This window comes from Crocodylus porosus, unplaced genomic scaffold, assembly GCF_001723895.1.
Source record: "Crocodylus porosus isolate Cpor-Errol unplaced genomic scaffold, CroPor_comp1, whole genome shotgun sequence".
Taxonomy (NCBI): Eukaryota; Metazoa; Chordata; order Crocodylia; family Crocodylidae; genus Crocodylus; species Crocodylus porosus.
The window spans coordinates 200,659,548-200,681,504 of NW_017728886.1; the positions used below are offsets into that span (position 1 = coordinate 200,659,548).

Consider the following 21,957-nt stretch of genomic DNA (forward strand, 5'->3'; position numbering starts at 1 on the left):
CGGACTAGATGATGTGCTCAGGTCCCTTCCGACCCCAGAAACTATGAAATCCACCTTGTGCCTTAGGCCATGGGCTGGCAACCTGAAGAGCGGAGCTTCAATGGCATTGGGTTTGGTCTGAGTCATGGCTGGGTAGCACAGAAATGGCGTCAGAGAGAAAAAGGTGGTGGCGAGTGGGTCTTAGGGAGAGTCAGCCCACCTACAACCAGAGCTAGGTCATTCCAGCCTGCTGCCAGAAAACATTGCCAACCCCTACTTTAGGCCACTTCATATTACTAAGATTTAGGGATCAAAAAGAAGTGGTCCTGAAAATCCTTCTTCCTTAATCAAGTTTCTTCACTTGATTACAAGCATTATAAAACTCTAGTGCACAAATGCATACCCCTGGTCAAGCAGCATAATCCTTCAATGCAAGAAGAGTACAAATCATCTCAAGGACAGACACACCCACCAGTACCCCACAGAGGAAGGGCTCTCAGAGAAGACTGAAGGCCCCACCCAAATTCATTACTTCTGCTGTACTTTTGCTGTTAAACAAAAGTCCTAGACCTCTTTAGATAATAGGTAATGATTTCTCTGCAGCCACAAAGTAATTGAGGACCATGCTATCAAAGCTTGACACATGCTCTTCCAGGTCAGAAAAAACTGGTATATGCATCGAGTCTAAATCTCTATTTTGATCACAGAATCCCACCCAATATTTTTTCTTCAATCAAACCATTAAGTTCTATCTGAGCTAAAGCAAACCTTATAGAAAACACCACGTCTTGACTTAAAAGATTACAAGTGCAGAATTTCCATCACTTCCAAAAATCAATTATTCATTGATCATCAAACTTATTTCTAGCCCGTCTTTAACTCCCAAACACTAAAAACCAGATGCCTTTTTACTACAAGGTTAAAAACCAGTATACTATGTCATCTCATCCTATTTCAGGGCTCTGAGGTTATAACAAAGTCACCACTTAACATTTTCTTGGATAAACTAAACAGTTTGACCTTCACTATAATGCAGATTTTCCAGTCCTCAAACCATTCTCGCATCTCTCCTCTGGGCAGTCTCACTAAGACCATTTACATACAGTTAATGAATGAAAGGGGTCCCTTTAGATAGCCACTAATATGTAAGCTGGCTATTTTCAAAGGGCTATCTGATAAATTATTTTTGTACTTGAATCAGTTGCATCTTTTCAGGGTCTTTAAAATAGGATCATGAAAAGTTCAGACAACTATCATAATAGCTACACCAGATTTTTATCAATTATGCAGAAAAAAAATGTAAGCAACAAGAGCAGGGAGTTGCCCATGCTACCAACTAGTTCATTAGCTTAAAGATTTGTTCTGTCCAGGTAGTTTTCCAAACATGTACAGATACAGAGAACAGAAAATTCCACATTACTAATCACCAAAAACTTGTCCGTAAAAAAAATTCTTGCAGTTAAATTTAGTCACCCTGCAATTTATTGGCTTGATATACAAATGGCCTGCCGGTAAGGTAAATGGTTGGTAAGGTTCAAATACTCCTTTCCTGTGACTCAATGTCAAGTAAAATAGATCAGTGTCTTTCTTCCAAGTACCTCTAGAAGCACATGAAGAATTATGGCAGAACTCAAAACTGAAAAAGAATACATATTCTAACGCATGGGCTACTGTTGCTTAAGATGTTTCATTCACAGTTCTCTTGCAGATGGTCAAAGCTGATGGTCTAAATCCAAGACTATGGCCTGATCATCAACTGAAAGACCCACACCCAAGAACTTTCTTTTCAATACTTTGAGTTCAAGGAGCATAGAGTTCTACAGGTGGTCACCTTGCTTGTGAACTCTATGACTTACAGATTTATGCACCAGAAAGACTTGTAGCAACGATTAAAAGGTATAATATAATACAATGAAGAATGCTTCTGTACAGGGTAAGTAGAATTCATGTGGGTTTAACTTCGCCCATCAGCTTTAAAAGATTTGCTCCATGTTCAGTCCAGCTGCTCAGTCTAAAATGAAACAGTAAAAATACATGCCAGCCTCTGCAACAAAAATGACAACATTAAGACATCTCCAGTATTCCTATCAAAGAGATGGCAAGAACGAATCTGACATGAAAATGACTCTTGTTCAGTGAATGTTTTTCCATACCTACACTCCCATCCTTGTGAAACTATTTTCCCTACTTTCATTGTTTAAAGCTCTCTGGAGTTCTACCAGCACTCACTAAACATAACAGAAAACTCCTTCAACTTAGCATTACATTTGACATCAATTTTATGGGTAACATCAAGTAAGATAGTCTCACTTGCCTATTACTTTTTAATATAAATTGATCAGCCTCAAGCCAAGAGGGCATACTTCATGACAAAGGGACTTACATTGACCAGGACTCTCTCCACTTAATATATGCAAGTAGGTAAACTCCTTACTTCCCACACTGACAAGGAAAAGTATTGCTGCATAACTGGGGGGAGGGGAGAAGACCCCACTCCAATCCAAAAAATATGTTTCTAAAACTAGACAGACTAGCAGTTTCATTTAGGATGCTCCTTTATTTGAAGTGGTCAAAAATTCTTAGTTTTGGCTACACACTACGAAGAACTATACATCTCCACATTAGTGGCAGTAGACTTGTCATCCATGTCTTTCTGCCACTGCTGAATTTGTGTTGTCTTCTGGGACACCACCCAGCTAATTTCCAGACATAAGAATCTTGAATAAAGGGAGTCTTTTAAAAAAGGTAAAATTACGCAGAAACTAGTTCCCTAAATGCTATTTTCTTGCATACCACATACTCCCAAATGAGGCATGCACCTTGTCCCATTCCCCAGCACTCCCCCAAGTCATGGCTAAATAAGATTTCATTGAGAAGGGATACAATCTATTCTTGAGCATCATACACTCTCACACATCTTCAGAGCAGCAGCATCAAGCTCTGAAGCCTCAAGCTTTAGCTCTGTCAACCACTTTCAAACCGGTAGCAGCTTTTGACAAATCACTGGTGGCTGAAATGGAGTTGATGCTTAAGCTGTGGAGAAAAAAGAGTGACTGTCTTAAGCAGCAGACTCAGCCCCTCCACACAACCAGAAAGGGAGGGGAAGGCAGCACAGGGTCATGCACCCATTGAAGCACAGCCATGCCTCCATTCCAACACAGAAATCTGCTTCTTAAAACACGCAGTCCAATTTTGGATGGCTGATTTTTGGGGAACGGTGTGCATAGTATGCAAGTATCCTATCATGCAGGATTGTTTTCTTAGCCATCTACTCTCTTCAGACCCTGAAAGTAATTTCTTTAATGGGCAATGCTTTAATACTCTTTGGATGTTCCCTTTGCTTCCCTTTTTGAAGTCCCTTCCACCCTCTACTATTTTAATGTTAATATGGAAACACTGCTTTCTGAAAAAGCAAGAATGTACAAGAAGGTTTCAGGTGGTAAGAAGTTACCTTGAAAGTTTAAATAGCTTCCCTGTCCCATACTAAAACACTGAAATATAAGCAAGAAGCCTGATATCTAGACTTTCACTTGGCATAATTCACTTAAATGTTGCAGAGTTAAGGATGTGAAACTCATACCCATATTTCTTAAATTCCCTGTCTTTGGACTAGTTTAAAAAAATCCTTTATTAAAATAAAACTGTTCTTCTTAGCATAGGAGAATGGAAAAACCTAGCCCCAAAGTTCCCATCTGCATTGGAGTAATTAACCTTCAGAACATTCAAGATCCTCCAGAACACAATCTTGTGTCAGAAACTAACACTAATGAAATAATTAATGAACAAATTAATTGTCATCATACTGCAAGTTTGGACTGACTTTCCATCACAAGTTTAATAAGCCTCAAGCTCTGGGCAACATACCTAATGACAGAACAAGGCACTTTGATATCTAGAATGGAAGTACATTGCCAAAAATAATTGTTTACTGCCATTTTCAAAGGGCTGCCCTTGTATCTTATTTGCCCTTGCTAAAACATCTTAACATGAAGGGGGGGAAAAAGGTGTTATACACTGTCTGAGGAGGTCTTTAAACTTACCTCAAAAGAACCAAAGTTTTCAGGAAATCCAGGGTTCTTTCCGTCCTCTACCATCCTGCGGTAAAAGGAAACAAGTCATCAAAGTCCTCCATTGCCAGGTGGCTGAAATTGCGCATAAAGGACTCCAAACGTTTCAACGGTCCTAATCAACGACAGCCCACCAAACCAGGTCCTTGTAAGTGAAGTCATACACATCCTATGAGACGGATAAGGTAGCTACTTGGTCTTCAAATCCAGATACTACAAGTCGGAGAGACGCTTCCATAAATGATGTTTTTGGTAGACTACATACAGTAGTTTCCCTAATTCATACAAGTCATTTGGTAGTCCTATTAGCTTTGTTGAGAACTCTCAATTTAACTGCCATTTCATAAAACCATTAGTAGGAATGTCAATTAAATGCGAGTGAGAAAAGCTGAATTTACAAAGCAATTCTCCTTTGTTCTACAGATACCTTTGTTATGCTGTTGTTCTCCAATCTGGATTAATCTGGGTTATATTTTGCAGAAAATCTTGTCTATACAACACGGGACTCTTACTGTATACTTTCAAGTATTTATTTCAATAGCATATTACTGATTTGGGAGTACTCATTAGCTCATTTCTAACATGTGAGAAGCGATCAGAATATTTGGTCCTTCCTGCTAGTCTGCAGAGCCAAGGAAAATATCATACAAAGAACAGTGAATCTTGTTAATGCTATTCAGAGAAGAAATGTCACCTTAGCTGAGTACTTATAATTGTTAAATTCGTAATTACAAATCAAACACTAACAAAATCAATGACGACTGTACAGCAGCCTTAATTTTATTGGCTTCTAGCACTGATAGGCTCCCTAGAGGATGGAGTACTTGTGTGAAAATAAAACCCATCAATAAGTGATGGTCATACATAAAACTTAAGTATTGACAGGACAAGCCTTCCAACCGTTTATTACAACTGGAAATGAGTGTAAAAGATAAAGGTACTCACCCCAAACATTCAAAAATTTCTTTTCCTGTCAAGCCTTTTAAAAGCTTTGTCCGGTCTCCAGACCCATTAAAATAATACTTCCCATCTATAAAAGGAGGAGTTTCAGACTGAACTACATGTAAAAGCTGTCCTCCTCCTGCCCCACCCAACTAGTTATTGGCTGTAAATGAGACTATAGGTTGGGCCTGTCATTTTAAGGACACCGATTAATTTGTGAAGCAATCTGGACAAGTTTTGTAGAGAGGACTACCAGCTCACCTACCTATTCAACTAACAATTCAACCACAGAAAAGAGTACTGAAAATGTAACTGACCAAACTGCTTTAACTTTGTAACACTTTTTAGAGAGTGTTGGAATGACTTCTAGGCAATGAGATGAGAGAGTCAAAAGCAGAAGATATCTTGACTTACAAGATCCAGAATATCATGATAATACTGACAAATGTTGAAGCGCTCAGCCAAAACGAGGGGCTGTTATTAATGTAATCATCCAGATGTTATGTAGACAAATGGAACAATAACCTGATTTCTCTTCCTCATAAGATAAAATTGATCTGAATTGACAGGTGGTTTAATTTCTGATGAAAGCAGTAACTTGACGTAGGAAAAGATAAATCCTCTAAGAAAACAGTCCAATGTTCCATGATTCTGGTACTTCTTCAATGAGATTAAATGTCATTATCCCCAGTGCCCACGAGGGGATTACCAGAGCGAACTCAGAAGTGTTGCATGGTTCTTATTTTAGAAGTGCCTTGCATTCTATCTTTGTCACTAGAATTCTTTAAAAAGGAAAAAAAAAAGAAAGGAAAAACTTGGCTTTTGACATACTTGCTTAACTCAAATAGAGAGGACTAAGTTAGAAACCAGCCTTCACTCTTGTTTCCACAAACATTTGCAATTGTCAAAGTAAGGAGCAGCTAAAAAAAAAAAAAAAATGCATGCTGAATGGTGAGAAGCTACTGATGGAATGAATAAGTAGAGTTTAAGCTAAGTGGGTGTAAATGATTTCATTAGTTTTGAAACTAACTGTACCTTTGAAATCAAAACACACCGATAAAAATCCTACTTAAAAAAAGATTAATCACATACCTTAATCTTCCAACCAGAGTTAAAGCTCAGTCAAAACTTTAAAGGAAGAAAACCAGCAAAATAGTCAGCATCAACAATACCTAGTTCACTGAATAGGGCAGGCGTAGGAAGCCTTTTCCAACTGCAGGCCAAAATGACAAGGTCACAAAATCCTTAGATGCAGGGGTAGCAGTGGACGTAGTCTTTCTGGACTTTGGGGTGAGAGACAGTGTTGAAGACCTTCCTATTCTCATAAAAAAAACTAAGGGACTGTAGTGTTGTCACCCACAGAGTCAAATGGGTCGCTAACTGGCTGGAGGGCTAGACCCAGAGAGTAGTGGTGGATGGGTCATTTCCAGTTTGGAGGGATGTGGGCAGTGGGGTCTCCCAGGGCTTGGTCCTCGGGCCCGCGGTATTCAGCATCTTCGGCGGTGACTTGGACGAGGGGGTAAAAAGCACCCTGTTGAGATTTGCTGATGTCATTAAGATGTGGGGGAATATGGGCACGCTAGAAGGGAGGAATAGGCTGCAATCAGACCTAGACAGATTACAGAGGTGGGCAGATAAGAACAGAATGGGTTTCAACACTGACAAGTGCAAGGTGATGCACCTGGGGAGGAAGAACCAGCACCATGCCTACAGGCTGAGGAAATTCCTTCTCATCAATGCAGAGGCAGAAAAGGATCGTGGAATCACTACTGATGCCAAGATGAACATGGGCCAGCAATATGGGAATGCAGTCAGGAAGACCAACTATACCTTGTCATGCATCCACAGATACATCTCAAGCAGGTCCAAGGAGGTGATCCTCCACCTCTAAGCGGCACTGGTCAGGCCACAGTTGGAGTACTGCATCCAGTTCTGAGCGCCGCACTTCAGGAGGGATGTGGACAACATGGAGACGGTCCAGAGGAGGACCACTCGCATGATCGGGGGCAGCAGGGCAGGCCCTATGAGGAGAGGCTATGGGACCTGAACCTGTTCAGCCTCCACAAGAGAAGGCTGAGGGGGGATCTAGTGGCCTGTTACAAACTAGTCAGAGGGGACCAGCAGGCACTGGGGGAGTCCCTGTTCCCCCAAGCACTACCAGGAGTGACTAGAAATAACGGTCACAAGCTGGCAGAGGGTAAATTCATACTAGACATCAGGAGACGCTACTTCACTGTCAGGGCGGCTAGGATCTGGAACCAACTTCCAAGCGAAGTGGTGCTGGCTCCTACCCTGGGGGTCTTTAAGGGGAGGCTAGACAAGCACCTTTCCTGACATGGCAGGGGGTCGGACTTGATGATCTGCTCAGGTCCCTTCCAACCCTACCAGCTATGAAACTATGTCCAACCCTGAGTCAGAGGTAGAATACAAAAGGTAAGACCTAGGACCCAGCTACATCTGCTTCTTGCCCCCAAAGCAGCACAGGGAGACCAGACTACCCACTGCCAAAGCCTCAATCTGTGGGTTGGATCTCATGGTTCCAGAGGTCAGATCCAGCCTGGGGGCTACAGGCATAAAGCACACTTGTGGTCAAGTAGCACATGTATATACCCTGTGCAATGAAGCCTCCAGAAGAAGAGAGAGACATTCCCAGAGAGGGTAAACTGAGTCAATGGAGAATGAGTCCATCTCAGACTTTAATTTTGACCAAAGGAGAAGCACAATACTGATATACAAATTGAATAAAGGTTTGGGATGCCATTTAAATTAGGAGCTAAAGAATTCCCGCTTGATGCCAAGCAGCACAAAGTTATCTGGTAGAACGTCAGAAATAGAAAAGGATTCTTTGTAACCTAGGCAGAAGTTCCATCTTAACTGTTACTGGGACAAGTTACGGTCACAGAAAAAAGTTCCATTAAACGTGGGAGTTGAATAGAATGAAACCTGTGGACATGCATAAATAGCAATACACTATACACAAATAACCCCACAGCTTCAGTCAGCAAAAAAAGTACATAGTATAGAGACATAAAGCAGAGTCATTACATAAGTGGTTATATAAAGCATACAAGGACTTTAAACTGAAGAGGTAGAAAAAGTAGTGCCACATCTTAACAAGGTCACACAGAATCTAACAAAGTAAAAATTCTAAAACAGAGCACCACAGTTAAGATGCACAAGGATAAAAAAATCTAAGTTATAAGAACGTTTCAATAGGATTATACTACTAGTCTCCAATTCAAGAAAAATAAAGGAAATTTGTATTTTAAATATGCTGCACTTGGGCTCAAGTAATAATTATAGTCAAGACACTAAACCAACAATGGATCCACTGCAATTAAGTTCAATATCTTATGGAAACATATGAAAAATCATGGCAGCAACTTAGAGAGGGGTATTTTAAAAAAGGGGCGAGGGGAACCCAAACAACACTATATTGCATTTAAATAGCTTCTGACAAAAATCCTTCGAAAAGGTCTGGAAAAACTAAGTTCTCCCGACTCAGGGTGCATCTACAAGACTAACGAAGAAGGAATAAATGGTCAATTTTTGGTATGACAAGAGGTTAACCAAGGAGTATCACTATATTCTTTATTTCAACAAACCTGGAATTGTTCCAAGGTTTTTTCGGGGTTTTTTTTTTTTTTAATGCATCTATTAATGATCTGGAAAAGGAGATTAGTAAAGTAGCAGCTAATTTTACAGTCGACTCAAATAGCTTAATATTGTCAAAAAGTAAATGAATAGGAACAACTGTAAAAAAAAAATTCAGTGATGATAAATTCAACCTAATGCAGACGGGACAAATTTCAACTACTGGTGGTCTTCACTAGGTTTTTAATAAGCTGTATAACAGGAAATCAACTTAAGCACTATTGTTGTTAAACTCAATGAAATAATCTGTTCAATGAACAGCAGTACTTTAGAAACAACAGCGTTTAGAAAGTTTGCAACAAAGAACAACGTAAAGAATGTCAACTTGGTATCATCATCTGATATACCTTTATCCACAATAGGGCACACTCAGTTCTGGTCAATTCTTAAGAAGTATTTGATAGAAACAAAGAGGATTCAGAGGTAAGATGCAGAAAAAAGCATTCAGAGCTATGGGGACAGACTGGTATTATATACCATTTCGAGAAAATAAAAAGGAACACCACAAAGTTGTGCAAAATAACAAATGGTAAGGACAGGGTAGTTTGGAAACTTTTATTCAACCTACGATAGAAAACTCCCCCGCTAAAAACAAGGGAAAATTAACTGAACTGAAAGACAGAAAATTTAAAACTGTTAAAAAGGAAACATTTTCCATCACACAAAGCAGATATACATTAGGGAATTAACTGACATAAGATAATCACTGAGATACAAAGCTTAGAAGACAAAATTTTGACTTCAGTGACAGAAAACAGGATTATCTTAAGTTAACCATATTTAAACATTACTAAATTAAAGACGCATGTAAAACCTATTTTATTGGCATTTAGACAAAACTACTTCCATTATTCCCCACAACTACTGAGTTTCTCACATCTCACTTCATTACATACATCTGTGACCACTGAAAGCAACAGAACGCTGTTGAGGTAACTAGTGTACACCTCCTAAATATTTACTGGTTTTACTTATTTTATTTAAAAATTGCTTTCTGTATTATTCTGATTTTGAAATATGTGAGATGCCTGCCACCGGCAGCCTGTGTGGGGCAAACTGCAGACCAGAGAGGTGAGTTAGGGAGCACAGCTACAAATAGGGCAGGGAGCAGAAGACAGAGTAGCAGTTTGGCCAGGGGAAACTGCTGCCCAGTTCTCTGCTTGCAGTGCCCTGGCTGCTGCCCCTGGGCCTCATGTGGCTGCTCCAGGCACTGTGCCCAGGCACGCTACTGGGCTGGGGCAGCCCTGCAGCAGCAACCAGGTGCAGGCTGGCCCATGTGCCATGGGGGCCAGCTGGCTCCTCCTGGGGGACCTACCACTGCTGCTGCCAATGGCCAACTAAGCCCTGCTGCTGTTCATAGCGGCTAGCGTGGCTGCTGGGCTGTTCAGCCTGGGACATCTGAAAGAGTAGGCTGTGATCAAGCAGCTGCAGCACCCAGTAACTCTGCAGGTTAACACATACAACTTCTCTAGCAGCAGCCACAGCTCTCCAGAGGTGGTCAAGTGACTCAGGCAGAGTTGGCAGCAGAGGCTGGGGAAGGGGATCCCCACTCATCTCTCAGTTGGTGCCACTGCTTTCCCTTCCCCCAGGGACACCTGCCCTAAACTGGGCCTGTGCACAGCGCCGGCAGGAGGAGAAGCCAGTCAGTAGGTGCCTTCAGGTCCGGCACTCCTTCCGAATGCCCCATGTTCTCCCCATCTGTGAGTCACAGAGGGGGGCAGCACCTGGATCCCCTCCAGGGGCATCTTTCCCCCTGCCCGCCTCCCCTCTTCTTCTGCCCACAACACTGGCTGGACCCCTTTCTTCAACTCTTTACTTTAGGACTGAGGCCAGCATCTGGCTATGCCCCCCACCCCCATCCTTCTCAGCCAGCCAAAGCAGTGATAGTGCTCTGGCTAAGGAGGAAAGGGGTGGGGGCCAACCCTGCTCCTGCAGCCCAGCCCAGCCCAGGACTGCAAAGCATGCTTGGATGCTGGGGGACTGAGTTAACTTAAACTAGGAAGGGGTCTGGGACAGAAGTTCCATAAACCGGTTTGACCTAAATCAGTTGAGTCTGATGCTACTTTCACTCAGGTTTATCTTAAACCCATAATGGAACAGATATTCAGTGCACATAAACTACTTTCAAAATGGCCAAAACTGGTTTAAAACAGTTTCTGATCACTTAAATCTGTTTGTGTACAACTTCTGTCCCTAGCCATACATACATGCATGTGATTCCCTTATGCACTATTGAATGTAATATCCTACTCTTCCACCTTGTTTTAAATTCTGCTGCATGTGCTTGAGACAGGCGTTATACTATTTTGCTGGTAGAATCAAGCCCAATCCTAGCAGGTAATACTGATACGTGACAAGCAATCACTACAAATAAATTAAATTATGCCCCATGTAAAATTGTCCAGGATAAACAGGGAATAGCAGAAGATAATTTACATGGCATGAATTATAAAAAACCATGCTGAAATGAAACTGGTATTTCATGAAAAATATTTTATGCAAAGTTATAAGCGCACCAACCCCCCCCCCCAAATATGAGCACAAGCAAAATATTTAATGTTTTATTCCCAAGCAATTTTTTTATTATTTGAAAACATCACCACAGTGCTGCCTAATGCATTTTAATCAATATGCATAAAAAGCGAGACACAAATCCTGGATCTCCTCTTATTTAAGGCATCACAAGCTGACTACTGTAGCCGTGACATTTTTGGGAACTTTTGGAGCATGACAAGGGGCTAGGACTTACATGTGCCTGAAACCTGCACCGCCATAAAAATGCTTACGGCAGTGCAAGGGCTGCACTGGTGGGCGATCCCGAGAGCAGGATTTGGCTCTTTCACGTATACCAATTACAATGCATTTGCCAGCACTATGGTGGTGTTTCCATTTGCAGCACCCTAGATCAGGGTACAGCACCCAGGTCACCCAAGTCTCAAGTCAGGTGCCTGCCACTCCAACAGCCCCAGTGACATGCAGAGACACCAGTGAAGTGATCAGCTGTACTGGGACAGCTCAATACAGCTGATTTTGCTCTTAAGACAATGTCTGTTCATGGAAGCTCTGTAAGAAGCCACAGTCAGTACAGAAGACCGAACGAAGGCTTTGAGACCCTATCCTTACTACCACCCGTATGTAGAACATGGGTACAGGTATTCCACAATCCTTACCTGGCAGGAATCTTGTGCAACTATTTCTTGTAGACTCATGTACAAGACAGATGGAACCATTCTGATACAACTTCAAGAGAACAGTAAGAAAACCAGTTCTGTAGATTGTAAGACGGCAAAATCCCCTTATACAATCCAACACTTGCACCCTCATTCAAAGTCAGCATGGTTTCAGTATATTTCTGATTTGCTACCATCACACAAGAGATTGCATAATTTTTTTGAAGACACGGATCTTTTTGATATGTTCCAAGAACTATGCAAAGAACAACCCTACAGATCCTGAAAGATATGAAATTTTGGACAAAATAAATGGATACCAGGAAGAGGGGGTGGCAGAAAAAACATAACAATGTGTTAGCTTTTACAAAGTGGTTTTCAACAGTAAGTGTCAAGTTGCTTTATAAAGAAGGTCATTATTATTATTCCCTTTTTATAATTGGAGGAGACACAGAAAAGTTGCGTAACGACTTGCCCAAGAATATCCAGCAGGATGACTGTCAACCTAGAAACAGCATTCCAGCCTGCTAATTTCTGATAAGAATATTTTACAAGAGCTCTGAACCAGAATTTATTTCAGATATGTCACCCAACGGGGTTTTTTTTTCACCCAAAAAGCAAGATATCAACATGGCACGAGATAGTAATCACAACTGCTACTAACTAGCAGAAGTCATAGCAGTAACTGGCCACTAAGTGGAACAGAAACAGTAGATGCTTATCCTTCCCAACAGTTAAGCCCTGAAGAAGTATACTAAAAATATGTGCTTTCCTAATAGATGTTCCTGGGTTTAACATTGCAGGACAGGATTGTTCTCATGTACATCTGGGGAAAAAAAATCAAAACAAGAAGTCATGGTGGGTGGGAAGAACAACCATGACTGGGATTACTCATCTCCTTCATATAAAAGGGAAAACATGAATAACAAAAATCAATTTTTACTGAAAATAAGGCTCTGTCTAGAAGGAGTCAAACATTCAAGCATGACACCCACAACTTTGTGCAATTCAAGTTCATCGGGGGGGGGGGGAGGAGGGAACATGGGATTCCCTCAAAAGAACACAAACTCCATGTTGGAACTCAGTGGAACTGTTTATGGGAATGGAATCTCCAAGTGAAAGAGATGAGACACTAAGGCCAGGTACAGACATTACACTTTTACTAGTATAAGTGATCAGAAACTGGTCACTTGTAACAGAACAGATGTTCAGCATACACAGAATAGTTTAAACATGGTGGAACCTAACCTAAGATTTGCCACTCCCACCAAAGGGTGAACGTGTATTCTGTTTACTACCGATCTTAACTACGCTGCTTACACACTGGGATCAAATTCCACATAAGCGTATGTGCTAGGACCCAAAAGATGGTCAACTATGCCTGGGCAGGGTGAAGCCAGAGGAAACTCTGGTGGAGGTCCACAGCAGTCCACCTTGGTCTTTTTGAACATCTGTACTTAGCTTAAGGCACAACCTGTTTCTTTAACACTGCTATTCAAATGCCATGCTCTAGATTCATCCCGTTTAAAGCAAGGACATGAAGACCCTAGCAATTATTACAGTATTTTGGCTACATCAAGCCCCTTTCACAGTACCTATCAAATGGGAACAAGTTATCAGGGTCTTATAGTCTGGTTACCCTCAAAAATATGGAAGCATGTTATATGGCCCTCACTGCATCTGAGCACCTCACAGCAAACAGCTTATACTACTCCTTTGAAGTACAGAATTATTACCCGTATTTTACAGATGGATGCACAAAACACATTAAGTGACTTGCCTAAAATATACTTAGAAGGTTTGTGACCAAGATAATTTTCATTATTTCCCACATGAAATATAGAGCAGGAGCACGTTTCAACCATTCCCCACACTGTTTTCAGAGCCAAACTGACACCAGCGCAAATCTAGGCAATCTAAATTAGCAATTTAAATCACCAAGTGGAAAGCCTTGATTTGACCCAATTACAATCAACTTTTCCATTTATATTTCAGTTGCTTCCTAAAGAAAAGGTGTATTCTCACTGGTTGATCTAATTTCTAAAATGTAGACCTGTAATTAAATAAAGACGTTATACTAGATTTCGGTCAAAGGTAGGGTAGGGTAGCACCTTGGAACAGTGATCAAGCAGGATGTGACAGCATCCTGAAGTGCCAAAGGATTCTGTAAAGGGTGTGAGAAGATGAGTCCCTAAAAGCAGCCTGAGGCTTGTCCCTTCCTGGTCATTCCCTGCCTCCACTGCCCAAGCCCCTTGACAAGGAGGTAAGCATTATAATAAGTTAGGGTGCTGCTTAATTCACAAAAATCATGTAAGGCCTTCAAGATTACCTGGTTCAGAAAAGCATAAGCTTTCACAGATAACAGCTTGCTTTGTCATATGCTGAGCAAGCCAAGGAAGCATCTGACACAATAGGCTATTGCCTACCAAAGCTGAGGCCTCTCTGAACCAGTTAGTCTCCAAGGTACAACCCTGCTCTGACTTTAAATTAACACAGATAACTATATCTCTCTATACTGGATTTGAAATATTGTTTTGCTATGTTTGAGGATTCACTTTAGTATTGGAAACTTAAGTATATTTTTGTTAAAGACGTATCAATTTCCAGGCTGCAATGAATCTCAGCCACGCTCATGCCTTGCAGCTCCTGATCCAGCAGAACTAGCAGCTCCAGTATGTGCCATACTCCTACAAGCAAAAAGTCAAACTATCACTGCTTCTTCAGAGCAAGTCTGGCTCCTATGCAGGCTGGTACGCAGTATCCTGTATGGTCATGAGGACATGATTGAGTCCCTGGCCATGCAGTCTCCACAATCAGTTAAGTGCAGGCCAGTCTACAGGGGAAAAAGGCAGTACAGGAAGTCTCTTTAGTTATCCAGTGAGTGCTGGGATAGCTATTTACCAGCCTCATCAACCTACAGGAGGTCAGTGGTGGCAGGAGGCTGACACTGACTCCATTTCACAGAAGGGGAGCTGCAAGGACTCCCTTTTGCTGCAGCCACATCCTTTACTACAAATCACCACACCGAACACATGGGCACCTCCCATTCTGATGCTCTCTCCACTTCAGGAGAGGCTGATAAGTCTATCCTTTATCCCTGCCATGACCTTTCTAACTGAAGTAGCTGGCCACAGTACATACAAAGCACAGGAAGAAATCATTTGCTATCTTTTGGGTAGCAAGGATTTGATTCTGCTTGCAGACAGGCACATGACAACTTATGAGCCTGTATCCATCTCCCTAGGGTAGTAGAGTTTAACTTGACATTTAGGGAAGGGCAGGAGGTGAAGAGCAGTCTCCTTGGGATGCTGGAAGGCCAAGAAGAGCCAACATCTTGTTGCAAAAATGTTCTCTTTCCTCTGCAACAAACAGCTTGTATGCTTGCTTCGTGCACCACCAAAATGGTGCATTTCTCACTAGCAACGGCCTAAAATCAAGGGGGGACAACCTTTCTGGCAGGTGTATCACAAATTAGCCTGGTGTTTTCTGAATGCCATTTCTATCCTCTTCCCCTAACTGATTTGCTTTTGGCTTTTTTCTCTATGCTCCATTCTGCAACTTTGTTTTCTGCTCCCTGTCATCAGCCACTCTGCTTTCTGCTCTCTCCCTGATCTACCAAATGTCTCACACAGAGGCCGTCCCTGCCATTTGTGGTACCGGTGCCAAAATCATTCTTCTTCCCTGGGTGGAAACATCTCTTCCCCACAGCCATATCACTTTCACTTTCAGTTTGGATCAGACCCATGAATTCCTGGGTCAGCTTGTGGAGGCACTTAAAGGGAAGGGATGTAGTTGTCATATGTGATCTAGGTTACCCAGACATCTGCTGGGAGGAGCAGTCAGCCAGGTTAGACTGCTCATGAAGGTTCCTTGCTGAGATACAGGACCTTCACTTAACCCAGGAGGTGCACAGTCCCACCAGGAGAAGTGCCCTGCTGGCCCTGGTCCTGGCCACAGGCAACGATCTGGTGAGGGGACTCCAGGTTCTTGACCATCTGGGTGAGGGTTATCATGGCCTGCTGAAATTCACCATCCAGCACAGGGTGTCAAAGGCCTGCAGCAAGGCTGTAGCCCTTGACTTCAAGAGGGCAACTTCAACGAATTGGGGAGATAGGTAGGAGACTATATTCAGAGCCCAAGGGGTGACAATCCCAACAAGAATCAAAAGGGGGCAAGAGTGCTCAAAAGTCCCCCAGGCTCACCAAGGGCATTTGGGAATGCCTAATTGCCAAAAAGGAGGCATACACCCAGTGGAAGGGAGGAGCTATCACCAAAGACGAGTATGCCTCCATCGCTCGGGTCTGTAAGGGGCCTGTTAGGAAAGCTAAGGCAGATACGGAACTAGGGCTAGCATCAAGGACAACAAAAAGTCCTTTTTTAAATATATACGAGTATGAAGAAGGCACCGGGTAATGTGGGGCCCCTGCAGGATACGCGAGGCAATCTGGTAGTTGCACCAGAGGAAAAAGCAGACCTTTTTAACAATTTCTTTGCCTCCATTTTTTTGTGCAGGGACCGGGATTCCCCCACCAAGATTTGGGATGGACTCAGGAGAGACTCGACCAGTCCTAGGGCCAGGGAGGACCAAGTTAGAGAACTTCTGGGAGGGGCTGTGTCCAAATCAGCAGGTCCAGATGCTCTCCACCCCAGGGTGTTGAAGGAATTGGCAGGGGTTATCGCAGGGCCCCTGGCACAGCTTTACAAGCATTCGTGGTGCTCTGGCCAGGAGGCAGATGACTGGAAGAGGGTCAGTGTGGTCCCCCCCATCTTCAAAAAAGGGAGGAGGGAAGCCCCGGGCAACTATAGGCCCGTTAGTCTTACTTCGATCCCAGGAAAGCTCTTTGAGAAGATTAATCAAGGAGCGCATGTGTGAAGGGCCACCAGCAGAGATGATGCTTAGGGGCAACAAGCATGCTTTCATTAGGGGGAGGTCCTGTCAGACCAACCTGATTGCCTTCTACGATCAGGTCACAAAATCATTGGACGCAGGTGTCACAGTGGATGTAGTCTTTCTGGACTTCAAGGCCTTTGACACTGTCTCCTGCCCCATTCTCATTAAAAAGCTAAGTGACTGTGGCATTGATGCCTAGACAGTTAGATGGATAGCAAATAGGCTTAGGGGCTGCACTCAGAGTGGTGGTGGATAGGTCACATTCGACCTGGAGAGATGTGAGCAGTGGAGTTCCCCAGGGCTCGGTCCTTGGGCCGGTGCTGTTCAACATCTTCATTAGCAACCTGGATGAGGGGGTGAAAGGCACCCCATTTAAATTTCTGGACAACACCAAGATTTGGGTTGAGGTGGGCATGCTAGAAGGGGGGGGGACAGGATACAGCTGGACCTGGACAGGTTACAGGGGTGGGCAAATGAGAATAGGATGGGATTCAATACTGACAAGTGCAGGGTGCTGCACTTTGGCAGTAAGAACCAGCGGCATACCTACAGACTGGGGAATTCCCTTCTCATCAGCACAGAGCCAGAAAGAAAGAGATCTTGGAGTCGTTATCAATTCCAAGATGAACATGGGCCGCCAATGCGAGGACACAGTCAGTAGGGCTAACTGCACCTTGTTGTGCATCCACAGATGCAACACAAGCAGGGCCAAGAAGGTGATCCTCCCCCTCTATGCAACACTTGTCAGGCCGCAGTTGGAGTACTGTGTCCAGTTCTGGGCGCCGCACTCATCAGGCCGGAGTTGGAGTACTGTGTCCAGTTCTGGGTGCCGCACTTCAGGAGGGATGTGAACAGCACTGAGAGGGATTATCCAGGGACAGCAGGGCAGATCCTATGAGGAGAGGCTATGCAACCTTAACCTGTTCAGCCTTCACAAGAGAAGGCTGAAAGGGGACCTGGTGGCCATCTATAAATTTACTGGGGGGGGGAACCAGAGGGGAATGGGAGAGATCTTGTTCCCCCAAGTGCCTCCCAGAGTAACAAGGAATAATGGCCATAAGTTGTTAGAGAGTAGGTTCAGACTAGACATTAGAAGGCACTACTTCACAGTCAGGGTGGCTAGGATCTGGAACCAACTTCCAAGGGAAGTAGTGCTGGCTCCTACCTTGGGGGTCCTTTAAGAAGAGGCTTGCTGATTACCTAGCTTGGGTCATTTGAGCCCCGTTTTCTCTCCTGCCCTGGAGCAGGGGTTGGACTTGAAGATCTGAAAGGTTGTTTCGGACTCTACATCTATGAATCTATGACAGCAGCAATTCTGTCTCCTGGTATTTTAGGGGTGGAAGGGAGGACAAAACATTTTGGTCTACTGCAGAGACGAGCAACGTTTTTGGGCAGAGTGCAAGAAACACCTGTAACCTCAAACTATAAGATGTTAGCATGCCAGGGGCACCATAAGGAGCCCAACCCTTGTTGTTGCAGCACAGCCCTGGTCCCCTTCCCACTGTCTGCCCCGAAGTGTGCATGCACCCACCACCAGCATCCAGCCAGCCCAGAGCTTCATGGACCCTGATGTAGCCACCTACAGCGTCCTAGCTGCCTGCCATAGCCAGTCTAGCCAGGCCTCTGCTGCCCACCACAGAGCCCTGGCTGCCCACAGCAGGTGGCAGGACGGGGAGGCTGTGAGCAGCTGCACCAAGGTCCGCAGAGCCCTGTCCCAGCTCACTGCCAGCAGTGGGTATACGTGCAGTTTGAGGCGGATGGCAAGGAAGGGGCCAGAGCCGCACAAAAAGAATCAGGCCCCTCTCAGCTCCCACGCCATCCTCACCAAGGAATGTGTGCCAAGCAAAATGTGTGTGCCATGCACTGGCATACGTGCCGCAGGTTCCCCAACCTTGGTCTACTGGATCCAAATGTATCCCACCCTGAAAACATTTCAGCAGCAGGCTATGTGACCAAATCAAAAAAGTATTTCCATGGATGAAAAACAAGCAGTGCAGGAAAAACTGCTGTACATGCTAGAGAATGCACCTACCTTGGCACATTCAACAATGCTGTTCACATGCGAATACAACTATGTGATATTTCACACTTTTCATTCAAAGGGTTAACTATCTTTTTGGATTGTACCAGAAGGGTTAGAATCACCAGAACAAAGAAACCCCTTTACACCTAGAAAAAACAGCCTATTAAAAACATGTTGAAATAAACAACTTATTATTGCTTGCGTATTGAGTGGACTTTACTAGCTACTCCCAAACACTACAGACTTTAAATTTACTTAGAATCAATAGTCAATTGCATATTTATAATTTCAACTCATACATCTATAAGGGCAATATTCTCTGCTATTATGAGAATTTATCAGTTGCTCTGCTGAATGCTTTGACCTACATTCCCAAAGCTGTTCCCCACATCTGCCAGTAGAGATGCCTTTCCGTAATTAATATTTTCTCCTTATGCTGCTGAGGTTAATAATGCACACAGGTTGACAATGCACCTCAGTTTAACAGAGGTTAGACTGGAACTCAACATAGTTGTCTTATGTAAGCAGAAAACTAGCATTTGATGACAAATACATGAACAATGAATAATTATGCACAAACTTTTGGGTAATGAGATTGTTTTATTAACCCCCAAGTAGTCATTCAAATAAGAACAGAAAATAAGAAGCAGTTTCTAGTTAGTCAAACAATGTTTGTAAAATAATCAATATTAAGTTTTCCTACTCTTGGGCTGAGACAACTAAAAACACCTTGAAAGTAAAATAAATTTAAGCAAGGTCCAAATGCAACATAGGGAACTATATCACAGCACATGATTCAAAAGATTTTTATTTGGCTGTGTTCTAGGAAGCTCTATTACAAATTTACATTGTGATGCTTTGAAGACACTGAACTCCTAAACACACAGGAAAAAAAGGGGAGGGTGTTGCTCTCTATGTGAAGGAGCAATACACATCTTCTATAATCAAGATGGAATCAGAGGAGGGGCACATTGAGGTACTGTGGGTTAGAATACAAGGAGAGGGAGGAAAGAGGGAAGGGACTTGGTAATGGCGGTCTACTACAGACCGCCACACTAGGAGGATGAGGTAGACCTGGAATTTTCAAGGCAGCTCTCAGAGGCCATGCGGTCAAGAGATATGGTTGTCATAGGTGACCCAAACTACCCTGACATCTGCTGGGAGGAGCAGTCAGCCAGATCTAACTGCTCACGTAGGTTCTTAACCTCCCACTAGGAGAAATATGGTCCCACTATGAGAAATAGCTAGCAGCAAGTCCAGAAAGGTACAGGGAATGACCTGGTGGAGGATCTGCAGGTAAAAGGTAACTTAGAGGACAGCGACTATCAATTGATTGAATTCACTTTCCGGCATAGGGTGGGAAAAGTAACCAGCAGGGTAGAAGTGCTAGACTTCAGAAAGGCTAACTTCAATGTGCTCAGGAAATTAGTGAGGCACTGAGCATCAAGAGTATTGGTGAGATGGGAGTCCAGAAAGGGTGGTCATTCCTCAAGGGAGCAATCCTGTGGGTGCAGGAGACAATCCCATCATGTACAAAAGGGGGCAAAGGGGCTAGGAAACCCAGGAAAGTCTAGGGGCAAAGATAGAGGTATACAGGCTGTGGAAGCAGGGGGTAGCTACCAAGGAGGAGTATACCTCCTTGGCTCGCACTTGCAGGGAGTCAGTTAGGAAGGCCAAAACAGCAATGGAACTCAGGCTGGTGAAAAAAATTTAAGACAACCAAAAGTCTTTCTTCCAGTACATAGGGAGCAAAAAGAAGGTGCGGGGTAACTTTGGACTCCTATAGGACATGCTATGACAATTTGGATAGGAGAGACAAGGCTGAACTCTCCAGTGGGTATTTTGCCTCTGTATTCCTGAACACAGATCAAGACAAATCTCCCAACTGCATTATAGATAGGCACAGGAGGAACACCAGCCCACTAACAGTCAGTACTGACCTAGTAAAGGGACACTTGGAGGGGCTGAATGCGTTTAGTAGGCTGGATGATCTTCACTGAAAGATGCTGAAGGAACTGGCCAGTATCATAGAAGATCCACTGGCATGGCTGTCTGAGCAGTTACTGTGGTCAGGTCAGGTTGCAGAGGACTGGAAAAGGGCCAATGTGGTCCCTATTTTCAAGAAGGGGAGGAAGGAGGATCCAGGTAATTATAGGCCAGTTAGTCTCACCTCTATCGTCGGGAAAACTTTAAAAAAAAAAAAAAAACCAAAAAAAACTATCAAGGATCACATTTGTGGGAGCCCAGTAGGAAAAATACTTCTGAAAACCAACCAGCACAGGTTCACAGCAGGTAGATGCTGCCTGACTACCCTTGTTTCTTTTTATGACCAGGTCACAAAATGCTTAGATGCAGGAGTCGAGATAGATCTCATGTACTTGGATTTCAAGAAGGCCTTTGATAAGGCATCTCATCCTAGTCTCATAAACAAACTAAGCTGCTGTGACACAGATGATTACATGGTCAGCTGGGTGGCAAATTGGCTTAAGGGTCGCACTCAGAGAGTGATGGTGGACGGGTCTATATCAACCTGGAGAGATATGGGCAGTGGGGTCCCACAAGGTTCGGTCCTTGGACCTGTGCTATTCAATATCTTCATCAGCTACTTGGATGAGGGTGTAGAGAACACTCTATCTAAATTTGCAGATACCCCACCATTTTGTGTCAAAGTAAACACACTAGTGGAAAGGGATTGAATCAAGGCAGACCTGGACAGGTTGGAAAAGTGGGCAGAATAGAACAGGATGCAGTTCAACAAAGACAAGTGCAAAGAGCTGTATCTAGGAAGAAGGAATCACCAACACACTTATAGGATAGGGGAGGACCTTCTCAGCAGCACAGAAGCAGAAAGGGATCTCACAGTTTCATCGTTTGAAGGGTCGGAAGGGACCTGAGCAGATCATCTAGTCCATGGCAGGAAAGAGTACTGGGGTCAAGCAACCCCAGCAAGGTGTTCATCTAGCCTCCTCTTAAACACCCCCAGGGTAGGAGCCAGCACCACTTTGCTTGGAAGTTGGTTCCAGATCCTAGCTACCCTGACCGTGAAGTAGCGCCTCCTGATATCTAGCCTGAATCTAGCCTCTGCCAGCTTGTGACCGTTATTCCTAGTCACTCCTGGTAGTGCTTGGGGGAACAGAGACTCCCCCAATGCCTGCTGGTCCCCTCTGACTACTTTGTAACAGGCCACTAGATCCCCCCTCAGCCTTCTCTTGTGGAAGCTGAACAAGTTCA

At 43.6% G+C, this 21,957-nt stretch overlaps 1 protein-coding gene across 3 annotated transcripts in view; it reads right to left on the minus strand.

The window, feature by feature from the left end:
* The window catches only part of RB1CC1 (RB1 inducible coiled-coil 1), a 145,212-nt gene that overhangs the window by 78,356 nt on the left and 44,899 nt on the right, over positions 1–21,957 (minus strand). The window contains exon 2 of one of the 3 annotated variants that reach the window (XM_019548030.1): positions 4,020–4,074. The exons of the other annotated variants lie outside the window; for them this stretch is intronic. Coding sequence (XP_019403575.1) covers positions 4,020–4,073 — 54 coding nt within the window. The 5' untranslated portion in view covers position 4,074. The remainder of the gene's footprint in view (positions 1–4,019; positions 4,075–21,957) is intronic. 3 annotated transcript variants of the gene reach the window in all.